The following is a 17,578-nucleotide window of genomic DNA, read 5'->3' on the forward strand; positions in this document are numbered from 1 at the left end:
ATGATGCTTGATTGCTTTTGTTATCACAATGAACATCCCCAGCCAGTAGTTCTATGCACAGACGGTGCTAACAGGCGTAAGAAGGGCCAGAACTGGTAGTGCACGCCTCTGATCCCAGCCGGTAGACAGAGGCAGGCAGATCTGTATGAGCTTGAGGTCAGCCTGGTCTACACAGCGAGTTCCAGGCAAGTCAGGACTGCATTATGAGGCTCTTCTCAAAAAACAGAGCTGCCTTCCTCTCCTCCCAAAGGTGAAGGACACAGCTCGTGCTTTAATGGAAGCAGACGTCAAGTTGGATAATTTTATTTTGAACTTTTTGTTTTTTTTTAATATCTTGATAATACTTCAGTAATTATGTGTGTGTGTGTGTGTGTGTGTGTGTGTGCGCGTGTGTGTGCGTGTGCGTGCGTGTGTGTGCGTGCGTGTTCTTTTCATCATACTCATACCCGTCCTCCCACAACATAACTGCTCCTAGATTCACCCCTCACCACTAGACAATTATTAAATAAAGGCATTTGACACTAAAACCTTCTGCTGCGTACACAGGTTGGCTTTTTGACTGGTATGGACAAGGCGATTTTGGATTTTGGATGGTGGAGTATTCATGACATTTGATTCCTGTCTTGATCACTTGCTACTGTGATCTAGGAGAAAGTTCTTCACCTGGGTCTAACTCAGTCTCAGTTTTCTCATCTGTGGACTGGGGGTGCGTGTGTGCTGGTGTGTGGGGGGTGCACTGCTGTAGGACTGAAGGAAACCTGCTATAAAGTGTGCTTTATCATAATATTAGCCAATGGTTATTGTTTTTGGTGAAGTCTACTGATAGAAGCTTTTACTTTGTCAGAAATCCCCTTGTTTCATGTTTTAAACGCACGGATTACATTTGGAAATGTTAATGGCTGTAGCACTGCTGAAGAGAGTCAGAACATGGAGGGGATCCAGGCCAATACAGGTACAGCTAAAAGACCGCGTCGGCATCTTAGTCCTATGTCATTAACTGAACACTTTGAAGTAAGTCAGTGAGGCGTAAGAGAAACAACTGTGGGTGCTGTGTCGGTTTGTCACTGTGACAAGAACTTGGAAAACCTGGAGGAAGAAGGGTACATCTCAGCCACCATTTCAGGTTGCTCAGTTGGCTCCATTCGGGAGGAGACTCTTTCTACTTTACAGTCCACTGAGTCTCCTTCGTTATGATTATGTGTTAGTTTCCACCAAGAAGAATCAAAGAACAAGGAAAAACTGTCTTCTGGTGGATTTACTGTTACAGTTTTACACTTTCATCTTTTACATTTTGTTGTAAAAGGAGCAGTGGGCCACTTCCCGCCGCCCAGCTCCCGGCTAGCTTTAACCAAAATAATTACACGGAAACTATATTTTAAACATTGCCTGTCCCATTATCTCCAGCCCCTTATTGGCTAACTCTCACATATTATTTTAACCCATTAATGTGTATTGCCACTTGGCTGTGGCTTATCGGCATGAGTCTAACCAGCGTCCGTCTCGGAGAGGAGAGCCATAACGTCTGCCTTGACTCTGCTTTCCTTCTCCCAGCATTCTGCTTGGTCTACTCCACCTCTCTAAGCTGATGTCCTATCAAAAGGCCAAGGCTTTATTTAACCAATGAAAGCAACACATAGAAAAAAGACCCTCCTACATCAACATTTTAGTATTGGCAGCACTGAACTACTGAACTAAGAGTTTCATGTGCTAGCCAAACTGCACCACTCAGCTACGCTGTGGCTCCTGAGTTGCTACTGGTTTCATCTTTTTAATTTGAAATGTTTTAAGCTGAGTGCAGTGACTTATGCCTGTAATTCCAGCATTTAGAGGCAGAAGCAGGAGGATTTGAGTCCCGGAGTTTGATGTCAGCATGAGCATTACAGTAAGATCCCCATATCGGGAAAGAACTATCAAGGAAACAATCTCCTCCCTTCCCCCAGACACTTGAAAACACACCATAGTCTGAGGCAGGAGGATTATGAGTCTGGAGCTAGCCTGGGCTATGTTTTGAGTTTGAGCTATGTAGACCCTTTCTCACAAAAACAAAAACACAAAGAAAAAAGTTGTCTGAGCTGTCTATAATGAGTGGGTGGAGACACTGACAGCTGCCTTTGTGTTTCAGCTTCCGAGGTCACAAACTTCGAGGTTGATCAGTCTGTGTTTGAAATCCCTGAATCCTATCATGTTCAAGACAACGGCAGGAACGTGCATCTCCAAGATGAGGACTATGAGATAATGCAGTTTGCCATCCAGCAGAGCCTGTTGGAGTCCAGCAGGAGCCAGGTGCGCTGTCAGCCCCCGCCCTCGCCCCATGCGTGCACCCCCTGCTCACTGAAGTTTCTAGCTCAGACTTGGTCTAAGTAAAAAGTTTGGTGTGTTCACAGTATTTGTGCAGGTCATTTCACAAAAGTTTGCTCTACAAGAGACCCTCCAACATCACTGTGGCTGCGGTGTTGGTAATTAATTAAAGGCAGACTTCCTGTAACTCAGGCTCACCTGTGTAGCTCTTGCGTATTTTTCAAGGTGTGCTATATAATCTTCTAGAACTGAAATACTACGTTTTTGCCAGTAGTCCTAGTTAAGGCAGTGATGTGGGCTTTCATCCCGGCTCCCTAAAGACTGCCACTGTGTAACAGTTTTTTAGACAGGGTGTGATAAAATGCAATCTTACTCTTGACCGTTTTTCTGTTTTGAGGAGTCTCTTTAAAGTCCTGCATCTCAGTTAGAACTAAGAAAAGAGCACATTGTAGCAGGGCGGGGAGGGGGGTTAATGCCTTATCCCTGGCTTCTGTGGCTTCTGGTGCTGCTGTCGCAGGAGGCTTGCCCATCCACCTTCTGCTGTCCACTGCTCCTAGCTTGGGCAGAGGTCAGCTTTGGCCATAGACAACCTGCTTAGGACCACGGAGTGTCAACACTGTCTTTGTCCTTTCCTGCCTTTTTCTCTAAGATGGGTCTCGTGCTCCGTAGTGGCCTTATGTCTCAGGATTTTGCTGTCCAGTTGTTGGTTATTGGTTTCTTCTTTCATCCCACTGTCCATTCCTCAGGAATTTGCAGAGCATGCTGGGAATTCTTGGGAGTCATGAACTGTGAGCATGGTGTCCATGAGCCTGTCAGTGTTTACCAAAGCGTCTGGGACTCAAGTAACCTAGTCCCACCCTCTCCTTTACTCCCACTCTGCCATCATAGACCCATTCCAGATTCATTTGTTGTACTTTTTTCTTTTTCATTAATTTTTAAAAATGTATATGTATGTCTGTGTCTGGTGCATGAGGTGGCCAGAAGACTATTGGGTTTCTTAAAGCTGAAGTTGTAGATGGTTATGAGCTGCCACATGGGTTCTGGGAACCAAACCAGTTCTCTTAAACACTGCTTTAAGAGACCAGTGCTCTTAAACACTGAGCCATCTCTCCAGCCCTTATTTTTTTGGAGGAGTGGGTGGGGTGGGGTTGGTTTTTATTTACTTTTTTGACAGCTGGGCTATCTGCCTTTGGGAAGCTCCTTGGAGAAGATTCAGCCTTGAGACAAAACATCAGCTCTTGCTCTCCCTGTGCAGATGGGCTGGGCTCTGCTCTCCTGATAGCCATAAGACCTTGGTAGCTATTGAGGACAATGACTAGAGACCAGGGCAACCAATACCCAACTGTGTCTTCTCAGTTTGTCTTTAAAACATCCCTGTCTTGACTGTGTGGCTGTCATCCTAGGGCAGTGGTTCTAGACTGGAACCATGTAAAGTCTGAGAAGGTGGTGGCCCCATCAGGGTGATGCCTGATGCCCTGTACCATACAGTAGGAAAGTGTAGTGATGGTCACAGTCAGTGACAACTTATGAACGCTGTACATGTTCTTCTCACTGTGTGCTCATTTCCTTGTCATTTTGGCAACTGTTCCTTCTACGAGGTATTTATACCCATCGTCTCTTTTTGCCAGGAACTTTCAGGACCAGCTTCAAATGGAGGGATCAGCCCCACCCACAGCTATGAAGCCCAGTATGAAAGGTATGATGGGACTTTTCATGATGTGACTTTTGTTGGCATGGCACTTGTTACATGGCATCTGTGTGGCTCGTGCTCAGCAGGGAGTTTAGGCGTCAGCTTTCGTGCTTCTTTTCATTGTGGTTATCCATTAAGCCAGCTCTGACCTGAGTGCTGACTGGCTCACAGGTTAGGGCTGCCAAGCACTGGGTCAATGTTTTCTGCTTGGCTTGGTCTGTGGCTGTGTGATTGCAGGTCTAGCTGGGTGAGGATATGCAGGGCTAAAGACAGGTGGGGTCGAGCTACGGAAATGGTGGAACCTGCAGTAGTGCCTCCTTCTTCCTATGGGAAGCATGTGTGAGCACTGCTTTCTAACAGACCGGACTTCATTCATAGCTTAGAACTGGGGGATGCTGGCTCACATAGGCCCAGCACCTCCACCTCAGCAGGGTGGACGTCATCACGCATCCGGAGTGCTTGGTACAGCGTGCTCATAGTAATCAGTAAGAATGTAGTTGCTGCCACCACCTCCAGGGTAGGAATAACTCTGTTCCATTTTCTACCCTAGGGCCATCCAGGAGAGCCTTCTAACCACCATGGAAGGCTCGTGCCCAGGTGCCCTCAGTGAGTCAAGCCGTTTTGATAGTGACCTGCAGCTGGCCATGGAGCTATCTGCTAAAGAGCTGGCGGAACAGGAGCTAAGGCTCCAGGAGGAAGAGGCCGAACTCCAGCAAGTCTTACGGCTGTCACTCACTGAGAAATAGACATTTCTGTCCAGGGGCTGCACAGAGGAGAGGCTCTGGGCTGCATGGGGGTGCTTCGTCAGCTGCAACCCTACAGCAGAGGCCTACACTTCCTGCAGACAGCAGCTGCTCCTTCCTTTATGCTAAGGTGCAGGACCAGGGACTCCCCAGAGTGGAGGAGGGCAGCACTGGCAGGCCCCATCTCCAGGCTGAGGGAGGAGAGTATCATCACCTTCCATTAGCTGTCCTGGCCTGCAGGTCACATTTTTACTACCAGCTTTAGACAGTGATGCCAGGCCCTGCAGGTCAGTAGATACATCTTCATCAGAAGTGATGACAAACATCACCGCAGAGTCAGGGTGCTTTTCTACAGGAGAGCCGCAGCCTTTGTAGAGTGCTCACCAAAGAAACGGGTTCTGCTGACCTCTTTATCCCTTCCTATAGGGTCCCTAGGACATTGCCGCCACACCCCCATCTCTACCTTGTCCCATGCCCTTCACCCCCAGCTAGGAGGATATGTACAGGATCTATTTTAGATTATGGCTAACTATTTGCATCAAATTAAGATATACAAATGACCACGGATATTGCCTTAGCCTTAAAAATTACTAATAGTTTAAACCACCTCACTCCACACACTGAGGACCCGATTGGAATCCATAAAGGCAGTTCCTTTGGGAGCAGCATCCTCCAGGCTAAACCGAAGGCAGCTAATCCTGTCCTTGGAGGAGCAGCTAGGGGAATCCATGGCTGGTTCTCAAAGCAGACAAGCTGACCAAGCCATGGGAACAGCAGGGAATCTGGCTACCATGTGTTCAGTGCCTGCTCCAGTGGAGGCTTCCCAGCCTGGGAGAGCCAGCTGCATGAGCCAGCTTCATCAGAGAGCCAGGAGAGCGGACGTGGAGTAGAGGCTCTTCATCCAAAAGGGAAAAGTGACGACTCCATATTGCTTTTTAGAGTTCAAATCAACATCTTTCTGGATAAATATATTTTTTAACAGAATGTTTTTATTATTTTTAAGAGATATAAAAATGACTACTCCCATCAGTAGCAATACAAGGTTATGCATTTTAACCAGATTTTCTCAGGCCTTTTTTGGATACCTTTAGTAGTTAACTATTTTGTCTAACCCTCCTGTAAATACCTATTGCATAACAGACCGACCCCTGGGGAATGCAGCCAAGGGCACCTTGCACCCCTCACCTGGTGCAGGCATTAACCCCACAGACTGCGCTGGTCACATGCTAACAGTACCTTCCTCTGTTCTGAGTCTGTTTCCTGTTATGCTTCTGTTGGGATAGGAAGAGAGAGTCCACCATTCTCAAGAACGTCTGTTTGATACAGTCAGTGTTGCCAGTAAAATGTTCTTAGTCAAAAAGAATTGTGATTTTTAATTTCTCATAGCACCTACCTTTTGTGATGGTCTAACCAAAATTCCTTCCCTGTACAGAAGATGAGGATGGGCATCACATTTGCTTTCTACTCAGCTTGGCAGTCTGTTTACTTGGCATTCGCCAGGAGCAGACACTTGTGGGAATGGCTGCACTGGGGCCATGTTTACTCACTAAGGTGAATCCCAGGTTTGCGCTCCATTGCTCTGCTTCCTGAAGTCTGTGCTTGTGTCCCTAGGAAGTCACTTAAAAAAGGACTGAGCACTGCATCACCATGTTGCAGCTTTCCCCATGTGTTCTGTCTTAAAATGCAAATAAATACGCTTCCATAGAGGGCGCTCACAGGGCCCTGCTGGTCAGTTGTGTCTCTTCTGCAGTGCGTTCTCTCAAGGCTGCAGGAACACACACTCCCTGTTTGCAGTACCTGCCCTTTACAAAGAGTCACCCGCCCCCAGCTCTCCTGCCCAGGGCGCGGTCAGCATTGCCTCACAGCTTGTGCCAGGTGGAGATGAATGAAAAGGATCCAGGGGAAAATGGGCAGTGTCAACACCGCCGATCGAAGCCAGAGTGATGGGGGATATTTCTAAGGCATTCAAGTAAAACCAGGCCCTTAAAAGCAAAGGGCTGAATAACGTGTTTTAGGGTTCTGGAGGGGACTTGGTTGTCCTAGGAAGATGGGAGGAGCAGCTGTGCTTTGGGGAGTAAGCAGTATGTGAGCCACACCCCCTTTGCCGGCCACAGGCAGTCTATGGATGACTTAACACCGAGTAGTTCACCAAGGCCCATGCTCCAGTCACTTCTACCTAGAAGCGCCGCCCCACTGAGTACAGGTTTCTGAGAGTCTGTTCCAGTCTTGTGACACTACAAGGAAGATGGACTGGACTAGAGATTTTAAGTGACCATGGGACAGTAAGTGATGGAGGTCAAAGTGCTGCCTAGCCCTGAGTCGAGAAATAGGTGTGGTGTAAAGACTGAAGTCCAGCTAGAAGCTATGCGACTCGTGCTCCGGAGTCCCCAGACCTCCAGCAGCACTGGGAGATGAACCTGTGTGGTCTAGAGTGCTCATCACACATCACATCAGTGGCTACACAGGTCATATATGGGGTATGGTTTGGCTGAGGTTCGTTCAGATGTCCGTCACTCCTTACAGCCTTGTGTTCCCTTTCATAAGCTGTTTGTCTGAGATAGGATCCATCTGTGGAGCCCTGGTTGGTGAGAGGACCATCTACTGCTGCCTTCTGAGTGCTGGGATTAAAGGTGTACAATTTCTATTTGTTTTCAAAAAAAAATAGTTAATCGTGTGCATGAGGAGAGAAGGCGTGCACGTGAGTGCTGGTGCCCTCAGAAGCCAGGGGCTCCCGGAGCTCAGCAGAGGTGGTTGTGAATTGCCTGGTGTAGATGTGCTGGAAGAGAAACGCATGCTCTTAATTGTAAACCATCTCTCCAGCCCCACAATTTCTGTTTCCAACCAAGTGTCTCTGGTCCAATTCTTTGTCCTGGGACTCATCCATATCCACACGATTATTAACAAGCAAAGGACAATAACAAGGTGGTAAGATTTTACCCTTTCCTTTTAAAATCTTTAAAATGACAACAAAGATTACAGTGATATATCAAAACAGGTTGTTCATGAAGTGGGGCTGGACATGCCTCTCAGTGCCCACATATTCCTCATCCATCAGGAACTTCTGGGGAGAGCAGTCTGACTGTGTGGCCATGTCTCCTACAGTTTAGTATTTTACATCACCCTGGCTTCAGGGTGCTGGTGCTGATAAAGAAACTGAGGCTCGGGAGAAGAGTAGCTCCTTATAGTTGGCCTTGAACAAAAGTGCGGGACTGCTGGCCCAGCCCAGTGTGAGTCTGGCTCAGCCTTACTATTTCATATACTAGTTTAAACTCCACTGCACAGGTCTACCTTAAATTAATGAGGCCAGATTCAAATGCACACCACATACACCTGCACTGAAGTTTTCAAAAGAGATTATATGAGCAGGTTGCCCTTGTGATGTCTGTTCACGACATATGCTTGGTGTCTACCCACGGTCAGCAGAGGGCATCAGAGTCCTTGGAACTGGAGTTAAAGGTAGCTGTGATCCACCATCTGGGTGCCGGGAACCAAACCTAATTCTCTACAGAAGCAACAAGTGCTCCTAACCACTGAGCCATCAACATAGCCCCACCCCTGCATTGTAAACGCTTGGAAACAAAATGATAAAACAGCAGATAGGGTTCCTCTTTAATTTTGATATTTTAATGGCTCAGTGTTACAAGTTACAGACAAGACCCCAACAGTTACAGTGCTCATCAGTTAATTCACATCGAGTACAGGTTGTTAGATGACAACTTGTGGGGAACACAAGACTAAGCATTACAACAACTGTGACAAAATTAAATCTAGCATAATAAATACTAACAACCACTCTATAACTACGAGAAGTATCAGTAGGAGAACTCAAGTTCAGTAGCAGCACTTGAAGAGCCGAGTCCTGCACACAGCAGCCTGCACAGTGGACACATAGTTGACCCCTCTACACCCTAGGAGTAGAGGGAGAGCTAAGTCATGTTCCCATCTGGAAAGTTACAAAAGCTTTAGGCCATGGGTGAGAGGGACATCAATATGTTTGAGTCAGGTGGAGTTGTTCTTCTGACAGGCCAGGGGCCCATGTGACTACGACCTAGGATACAATTCCAGCCCAATTGTGGCCACTCAAGTCCAGTGCCAATGAAGGCAAGAATTGATGGCCTAAGTTCTCCACAATGAACACTGGCCTTTCAACCAGGGTATTCCAGGGCACCTCAGTAGAAAGAAAACATAGTCTTTGTTTTTATATTTACCTATTCGTGTGTGGAGGTCAAAGAACAAGCCATGGAGTCAGTTCTCTCCTTCCACCAGATGAGTTCCAAGAATCAAACTCAGGTTATCAGGCTTGGTTGCAAGCCCCTCTACCTTCTGAGCCATCTTACTGGCCCCCATGTAACACACCATGACAGAATGGCTGAAAGCAGGGGATGTCTACATGTTAAGTCTTCCTCTTCCTTATTTTAAGCATTAGTGATTAGTCCTCTCCAGCGCAGCTCTTCTGCACACTTGGCAAAGGATATGTCTTTAGAGGGAGCCTTGGAGCTTCAACCTTTACTTTTAGCCAGCACAGCCAAACAAAAGCACCAAGATGCGGACTCAGCAGCCAATAACTAATGCTAGGAAACAATTACTGCTCGATGCTTTTCTAAGCCCTGTCTAGATCAGTAGTCACTTCCTACAAGTTCTGATTCCATCATCTCCAGTGGCTCACGTGCAACGCAACTTATGCTGTCCCAGAAACTTGAAGCCGGGCGATCTTCTGTAGCGGTCACCGACGACGAATGGGCTTGTAGACACAAAATGCCATAAGGATGATGGTCACCAGCAGGATGCTAAAAATGGTTCCCATCAACACTGCAAAGGGAAAACAGGTTACCTTGTGGGAGCTCCAGGCTCCATGATTTCATTAAGAGACAGTGCTTTTTCAATGCTACTTGACCCAAGGGTACTTACTACGGCCGGGTGCCAGAACTAGCCAGGTACTTACTCAAGTTACCCCACAGGTACAGGAAAGTGAGCAAGTGGAAGCACTCATAACCAGAGGCCCCGGGGGGTGGGGTTGTCAGATCCCCTGGGATTAGAGTTACAGAAGTTTAAAGTGGCAATCAAACCCAGGGCCTCTGCAAGAGCAGCTGGTGCTCTTAACTGCTGAGCTCTCTCTCCAGCCCCCAGCTGTTTTTGAGAGTGAAGTTCATGTCTAAAACATTCAGGGTGCTCACGGAAGAAGTGGGGACCTACTTCTTCAGGGAAGAAGAACTCAGCCTGGCAGTCCAGGGCTTTAGCTACGAACGTAAGCCACTTGCTTCACTCAGCAGCAGCGGTCTTCTGTGACATTCAAAGCGCTGTGACCTTTGATAAGCAAAGGCACATTTATAAATGCTTAGTTCCAAGTTTGTGGGCCCACACCAGGCACCAGCGGACTTGACTATGGTTATGCTGGTCGCAGTCCAGTTCCTCTGAAAAGCCTAGACCTGCCTACTTTCAAGGTAGTCATTTCAGAACATCTGTGCCTGCTCCACCTCTATCCCATCACATCCTCTTAGCCTAATTAGTACACAAAGAGCTTCTTTTCTTGGTGGGTAAGGGGGAGAAAGGATAGGAAAAATGACAAAGAGAGCATTTCACAACTGCAGAAGGCCAGATGTGGTTTTGAGAGCATGTCACTATTCCAGAAGGCCAGGTGTAGTTTTGAGATCTTTATTGGTGCTGGGAACCAAGCTCAGGCTCTCTGCGGGTGTAGCCAGGAATTGCTGCTGAGCATCTCTCTCTTGCTTCTATTTTAAGAAGCAGATTTCTTTCCCTTTAATTTTAAAGCCCCTTCTAGTACAGAAATGGTTTGAATGGAGCAAGAGAATTTTAAGTACAGTTGTACTCATAACTTTAGGAAACTGGAAATTAAAGACTTTTGACAATTTGGACAGGTATTTAGTTGACCTGGGCTATCTGGAGATATGGCATTTAGCTTGTTTAAGACCAAGATTGTGTTACTAGACCCAGCACATACCCATAACTCTAGTTCCAGGGGTATGATATCCACTTCTGGCCTCACTGGATACACAAATGAACACACACACACACACACACACACCACACCACACCACACCACACCTAAAATCCAAACAAAGGAAAAAAGGAAAAAGCTTAATTAGAACCATATGCTAGGTATCAATATTATTTGAATTAATATCCATTTGGAACCTGATAAGCCCCTCTATTCTTCATCCTTGTACCCACCTCTCTTGCATGGCACATCAGTAACCAGACGGGTTCCAAAAACAACCTTAAAAGACTTTGTTTCAAGATAGCGTCTCTATGTATGGACCTGGCTGTCCTGGATCTCACTCTGTAGACCAGGCTGGCCTCGAACTCACAGTTATCCACCTGCCTCTGCCTCCCAAGTACTGGGACTATAAGTGTACGCCACCACCACCACCTGAAAGACAACTCCATCCTATGGTCACTTCCCATCACTGAGAATCATGTTCTGCATCAATAAAGTGTGACAAATGAAAACCCAATTAAAAGAATTTCTTTAAGCTTAACTATGGATTACCTTCAAGCAGTGTTCAATAAAGTACTGGGCAAAGAGTAAGTGCATATAGTTGAACACTTCACTTATGGTCAAGACAGGCAGCACTCATGGAGGTGAAGAGTTCGGGGTTTGAGGTCAGACTGCCTGGGTTCCCATGTGCTTCCTAGGCTATGCATCTTACTAAGGGCCCCCAACTTCTGTGTCCTTGTTCATGAAATCAGCGATGAAATTCCCACTGCCCTCAACTGCCTAGGGACACATTTCGTGAACTCCAGGTGGTAAAGGACAATTATTTCTACTTTGTCCCAGACTCTAGATATATATGCATGATTACTAAGCAGACTGCCTCAAAGCATCAGTGCAGACAGATTACCTGCTTGATGTTGCAATACCACAGTGTAAACTTTCGTAACACTCTTTCTGTAGTTGATGATGATGATGATGATGACTACTACCACTACTACTACTACAGCTAAGACAGTCTGGGAGCATCCTCAGCTTGCTGTTCTTCAGCAGGGGTCTTAACCGAAAGGGTTAGGACTGGAAACATTTTGATTGTGTGGACTGCAAGTGGTGGGTGTGACTGCACCCAGAGGGTAAAGGATAGGGGAGCTCATAAACATCCTATTGTGCTCAGGACAGCCTCTCCCCCTCCCCGCAGTTAAAAAAGAATCACATGATTGAAGGCATCAGCTGTATACAGGGCTGACAAACCCAACTCTAAAGGATTAGGCTGGAAACCTCTGAAAACTACTTAGCGAACTGCTAGATAGGTACAAAGTAAGTGGGCAAAACGTGGGAGAAAACAAGCCATAGAAAGACAGCCCAAAACGATATCAGGTGGAGAGGGTGGGTAGAGGAGGGAGAGACACATCTGGCTTGCCGAGTATCAAGGACCAGAGCTCCTTTCAAGGCCACGCATTATGTGATAGATACTCCCCAAAGTTGCTTCAAGCTCCCACAAATCCCAGATTCAAGTACTGGCATTCACCATGCCATACCTGGGTATCCCTGAGTAACATAACTTTACCTTTCGGCTTCATTTTCCTTTTCTGTTAAAACAGGATTGAAAAGCCCTACTATTTCATTAGCTCACAATGAAGCTCCCCAAATACATGTAAGGCCTGAGCGCAGCACCTGGTGTGTAGGGACTGCTAAAACGTCCATTACAAACGCCATCGCTGAGAACGGGCCTATTTGGCAGGAAGAGGGATGGATGCAGGTTTACCCTACTGCCCAGCTTGAATCCATAGAGTCGGACATGAAGGCACAAACCCAGGTCTCCAGCTTCTAATTTCAGCAGGTGCCGCCAGCACACAGGGCAAGAGAGCTGGCTCCCAAGCTTGGGCTGACAGCAGGAAAACTGGCTCTGTGAGCACCAGACGTCAGGGACAGCTCCCGCGCCGCCCGCTCTCAAGCCCGGGTGCTCCTAGCTCTGGCTGCAAACGCGCATCCCGCTCGGCCCCGCCCCGCTCTGCTCACCCAGGTTCTGCCCACGCAGCACCGCGTAGGGCCGGCTCCGCTCCGGGGGCACCCCGGGGTTCGGGGCCTCGGCCTGCCCCAGCAGGAGGCTGCAGAGCGCAGCACACAGCCGCAGCCACCCCGCAAGCAGCATCTCTGGAGCCTGCTCCGCACTGCGCGTGCAGACGCGGCTTCCGCCTCAAGCCCCGCCTCCAGACGCGCCCTTTCCGCGCCAGCACCTTCCGTGGCCGGCATTCGCCTGGTTGTCATGGAAACTAGACGGTGGGCGGGATTGGGAGAGGACTGGTGGAGACGGTACAAGGTTCCGCCAATGTGGTCCGGTCTTAATACTGCACCCAGGCCAATTTCCGTGAGGATTAACGTTCCGCTCAGAATGTTCCCTGCTCACAACGTTGAAAGGCTTTGCTTTACAAACCCATGCATTTTCGTGTTCAGTCGTCACCATAGTCTGGGGAAACAGACTATGCATTCCCATTTTACATGCATTCTCTCAAGGAACCCATATCCTGAACATCTTTTTCTAAAACTGCAGCTTCCTCCTCACTCAAATATTTCCATTCCACCTAGCCTCCTGCTTAACTTCATTGCCATTTGACGAATTTAACACGTATTTTTCTATTTAAAACACACACACACACACACACACACACACACACACACACACACACACACACACACACACACACTGACCCACCTGTGTCCCAGGGCTCTGCTCCAGAGGAGGAGACAGGGTCAGAGCAAGACACCTGATGAACTCTATATAAGGTGGAGAGTGATGCAGGAGCCATTCAACATTAACCTCTGACTTCTACAAGCACGAATGCACATACTGTGCACACACACCCACAGACCCAGGTGCACTCACACACATATAAATATACATATGCACGTGTAACATGTATATACACGGCTTTAAACGTGCTGGAGAAGCCTCTCCTTGCCTACCACAATATAGAGCAAGCAAAGGACCCCAGCCATCCTAAGTGCCAGAGCTACAGTGGACCCAGTGACAGTTTTTTTGACACATTGTTTATACAATGATGGATGAGCATTGCTAAGAAGCAATGGAAAGCATCTCCATCCATCCATCCATCCATCCATCCATCCATCCATCCAAACACTTCTGGTGAGTGGATGGGCATATGCTGATAGCAGGGTTTCTGATGCTTGTACAAATCTAAGCAGGTAGTAGAGCATATGACCTGCCTTACCAGTATATCACCTCCCTGAGCCTCACTGTTTGAATCCACTAAGAGAATTCCTCTGAACTGTGGGACCAAATACTAAAAAGAATGCAGCTGGCACCATGCATTGTGATTTATATGGGAGCTATGAAGGTTATGCTGGGCATATGTCTAAGAAGAGTGGTATTGGAATGAGCCCAAGAAATCACATACTCTAATCGTTGGTGAATTCCTGAGATACAGGCTTGATTGGCTTTCTCACACTGACGGTCACTTAGCTCTTCCCATGGGAATTTCCTTCAGTTAAAGTAGATACAGAAGAAACCAAAAGACATGTTAAAGAGAATTGCTCTCTTCCCACCTCAGGACTGGCTCTTCTCTTTGTTGTCAACTTTCCCTTAGGAACTGTACACAGCAGGCCTCTTCATATCGCCGAGGCTAGGATGCTCACCCCTCAGAATGCACTTTCCTCATCTATCAAGTGACCTCTGCAACATTTTCAGCACTGTCTTTTTCTTCTGTGGACATTTCTCTCTCTCCAACTGAACTGCAAACTGTGTGAAGGCAGAGGCAGTATCCTCAGGGCTGGAACATGTGCAGAGAAGTTTTCTCAAACGTTTGTTGAGTAGATATAGAACATTGACACTGAAGGAGACACACTCATGTAAAAAGGCTGAAGGTGAAAACAGAAGGCTGGAAATAGCACTTTTGCTCCACTTACTGACTTCACATATTTTTGTTGGACTGGCTAGTTTTGTGTCAACTTGACACAAAGTCACTGGAAAGGATGGAACCTCAACTGAGAAAATGTCTCCATAAGACCTCACTATAGCGCCATTTTTCTAATCTAATCAGTGATTTGGTGGGGGAGGGCCCAGCCACGTTGGGTGGTACCAACCCTGGACTGGTGATCCTGGGTTCTATAAAAAGGCAGGCTGAGTGTAAGAAGGTAAGGCCTGTAAGGCTGAAAGGAGCCAACATGGAGTCTGCCTGGTGCTGTCAGAAATTCTGATCGTGCCTAGTCAATGAGGGGTGACCACACAATGTCAATGCATCAGAATGCCTGGGTGCTGGGAGGGTATATAAGTTTATCCCTGTTGTTAAATAACCGAGTCTTCTGTATGCCTTCTACCTGATTCCCAGTGTCTGAGTCGTTAACGCTGTACCTTCTCACCCCCTCCCCCAAGGAAAATGTTAGGGCTCAGCTAGAGCTGGGCAAGCCAGGAGGAACAAGCCAATAAGCATCATACTCCATGGCCTCTGCATCAGCTCCTGCCTCCAGGCTCCTGCCCTGCTTGAGTTTCTGTCCTGACTTCCTTCAGGGATGAACAGTGATGTGAAAGTGTAAGCCAAATGAATCCTGTCCTCAAGTTGTTTGGATCATGATGTTTCAATACAGCTATAGCAACCCCGACTAAGAAATTCATAAATTTCTAACACAGTGGATTCAGAACTAAATATAATAACCACCAAATATTTATGGCTCTAGATCGTTTGATGTTTTTTGAAAGATTGCATTCATTGTCCTTTCCTGATGTAGGATTCTTTTCTGTATACTATGAATATGTTTTATTGTCATTGGTTAGTAAAGAAGCTTCTTTGGCCTGTGGTAGGGCAGAACAGAGCTAGCCGGGAAAACTAAACTGAATGCTGGGAGAAAGAAGGCAGAGTCAGAGAGATGCCATGTAGCTACCAAAGGAGACAGATGCTGGAACTTTACCCAGTAAGCCACAACCTTGTGGCGATACACAGAATAGAAATGGGTTAATTTAAGATAGAAGAGGAATATGCTAGAGTCACTAGCTAAGCAGCATTGTAGTTAATATGGTTTCCATGTGATTTCAGGTCTGGGCAGCTGGGAATGAACAAGCAGCCTCTGAATACACTTTCCATTCAGTTGAAGTAGAAAGGAAACATCTGAATTCTCAGGTCCTCCCTTCTGCAGTCTTCCCTCACTGTACTGCTCCTCAGTCACCATGCTGACATGAAACAGGAACCCTCCACACAGCCTTTATTAGACAGCTTTTCTTCAGAACTTGAGGTCACATTCTTAAAAAGTTAAAATGATGTGAATGGAATGCCAGACCACAGGAATGATTCCAGTGGATCACCAGATCACAGAATGATGCCAGTGGATCACCAGACCACAGGAATGATGCCAGTGGATTGCCAGACCACAGGAATGATGCCAGTAGGTCACCAGACCACAGGAATGATACCAGTGGATCACCAGATCACAGGAATGATGCCAGTGGATCACCAGGCCACAGAAATGGTGCCAGTGGATCACCAGGCCACAGGAATGATGCCAGTAGGTCACCAGACCACAGGAATGATACCAGTGGATCACCAGATCGCAGGAATGATGCCAGTGGATCACCAGACCACAGGAATGATGCCAGTGGAGCACCAGATCACAGGAATGATGTCATTGGATCACTAGATCACATATCTGAGAGCATCTTGTTTGTGTAACTGGACTGAAAATTCTATTGGGGTTGCAGTATACTCAGCTAAAATTTAATTTCAGATAAGAAATAGAATTTGGTATAAGTATATTCCTAATAGTGGAGAGAACCAAATATGTACGATGTATAGTGATATGTGCGTAAAGTATCATAATAAAACAGTGTTTTTAAGAAGAAAATTTTGAGACTTACTTTTTTAATATTTTGTTTATTTGTTTGTGTTTGAGACAGGGTTTCTCTGTGTAGCCCTGACTGTCCTAGAACTCACTTGGTAGACCAGGCTGACCCTAAACTCACAGATCTGCCTGACTCTGCCTCTGCCTCCCAGGAGTTGGGATTAAAGGTGTGTGAAACACCAATACCTGGATTATCTTCACTTTAAGTATATGGAAATTTTGCATGCATGTATGTCTGTATACCACCTACCTGCAGTGTCCACAGGGATGCTGGATACTCTGGAATTGGAGTTATAGATGATGGTTAGCCACCATGTGAATGTTGGATGTGAACCTGGGTCCTCTAAGAGTAGCCAGTGCTTTTAGCCACTGAGTCATCTATCCAACTCCTTAATTTTATTCATACATATGTGTGTGTGCACGTATGTGTGCGCATGCATGTGTTGTGTATGTATGAATGAATGCTATCTACGTGCAGTGTCTGTGGCGGCCACTAGAGGCTGCTGTACATACTGCAGCCCTTGCAGTGCCCAGGATCTGCTGAGACCTCTCTCTAGCCCCGAAGCCATTGTGCTTTATACTAAAAAACTGTTAAAGTACATCACAAATATCTTATGGACCATCACACTTGTTATCTGTTTTGAAATTCAGATGTCCGATGACGGTGGACACGGGCTGGTTTTGGCTGTCTGGGATGTGTTCCTTTTGGCTTACCGTTGGTGAACAGATGGAAGCACTTCTCTCTACCTACCCGTGGGGTTCTGGAGTCCTCGCCCCAGGAGCACACACAATATCCAGTCTTCAATAGGCACCTTCCACCCTCCAGCTGCAAAGACGAGTTTAGGATTTAGTATGTGACCTGAATTAGACTTCCTTCCAGCCCAGCTCTTGATGAATACTTATCTGTGGCTGTTATTGTTGAAATGAGGGTAGCTCTAAATAGACCTGTCCCAGAACTCTAGACCAGGCTGGCCTAAAATTCATAGAGATCCACCTGCCTCTGTCTCCTGAGTGTTTGTATCAAAGGTATGTGCCTCTACAATCATTTTT

At 46.8% G+C, this 17,578-nt stretch overlaps 2 protein-coding genes across 4 annotated transcripts in view; one reads left to right on the forward strand and one right to left on the reverse strand.

Moving 5' to 3' along the window:
• Positions 1-6,463, forward strand: part of Ankrd13a (ankyrin repeat domain 13A) — a 31,628-nt gene extending 25,165 nt beyond the window's left edge. For 2 of the 3 annotated variants that reach the window (XM_048449705.3, XM_048449714.3), the window contains exons 12-15: positions 845-952; positions 2,123-2,283; positions 3,927-3,994; positions 4,539-6,463. In XM_048449705.3, coding sequence (XP_048305662.1) covers positions 845-952; positions 2,123-2,283; positions 3,927-3,994; positions 4,539-4,734 — 533 coding nt within the window. In that variant the 3' untranslated portion in view covers positions 4,735-6,463. The remainder of the gene's footprint in view (positions 1-844; positions 953-2,122; positions 2,284-3,926; positions 3,995-4,538) is intronic. The other variant, XM_048449721.3, reaches the window with a different exon arrangement.
• A 1,870-nt stretch (positions 6,464-8,333) lies between these two features.
• Positions 8,334-12,872, reverse strand: C2H12orf76 (chromosome 2 C12orf76 homolog). Its single transcript, XM_048449726.3, has 2 exons — positions 12,701-12,872; positions 8,334-9,540 (listed from the first exon to the last, which is right to left on the reverse strand). Exons 1-2 carry the CDS (start codon positions 12,831-12,833, stop codon positions 9,455-9,457), a joined length of 219 nt encoding a protein of 72 aa, XP_048305683.2. The 5' UTR covers positions 12,834-12,872; the 3' UTR covers positions 8,334-9,454.
• Positions 12,873-17,578: the final 4,706 nt, after the last annotated feature.

This window comes from Myodes glareolus, chromosome 2 (genome assembly GCF_982192425.1).
Source record: "Myodes glareolus chromosome 2, mMyoGla1.1, whole genome shotgun sequence".
Taxonomy (NCBI): domain Eukaryota; kingdom Metazoa; phylum Chordata; class Mammalia; order Rodentia; family Cricetidae; genus Myodes; species Myodes glareolus.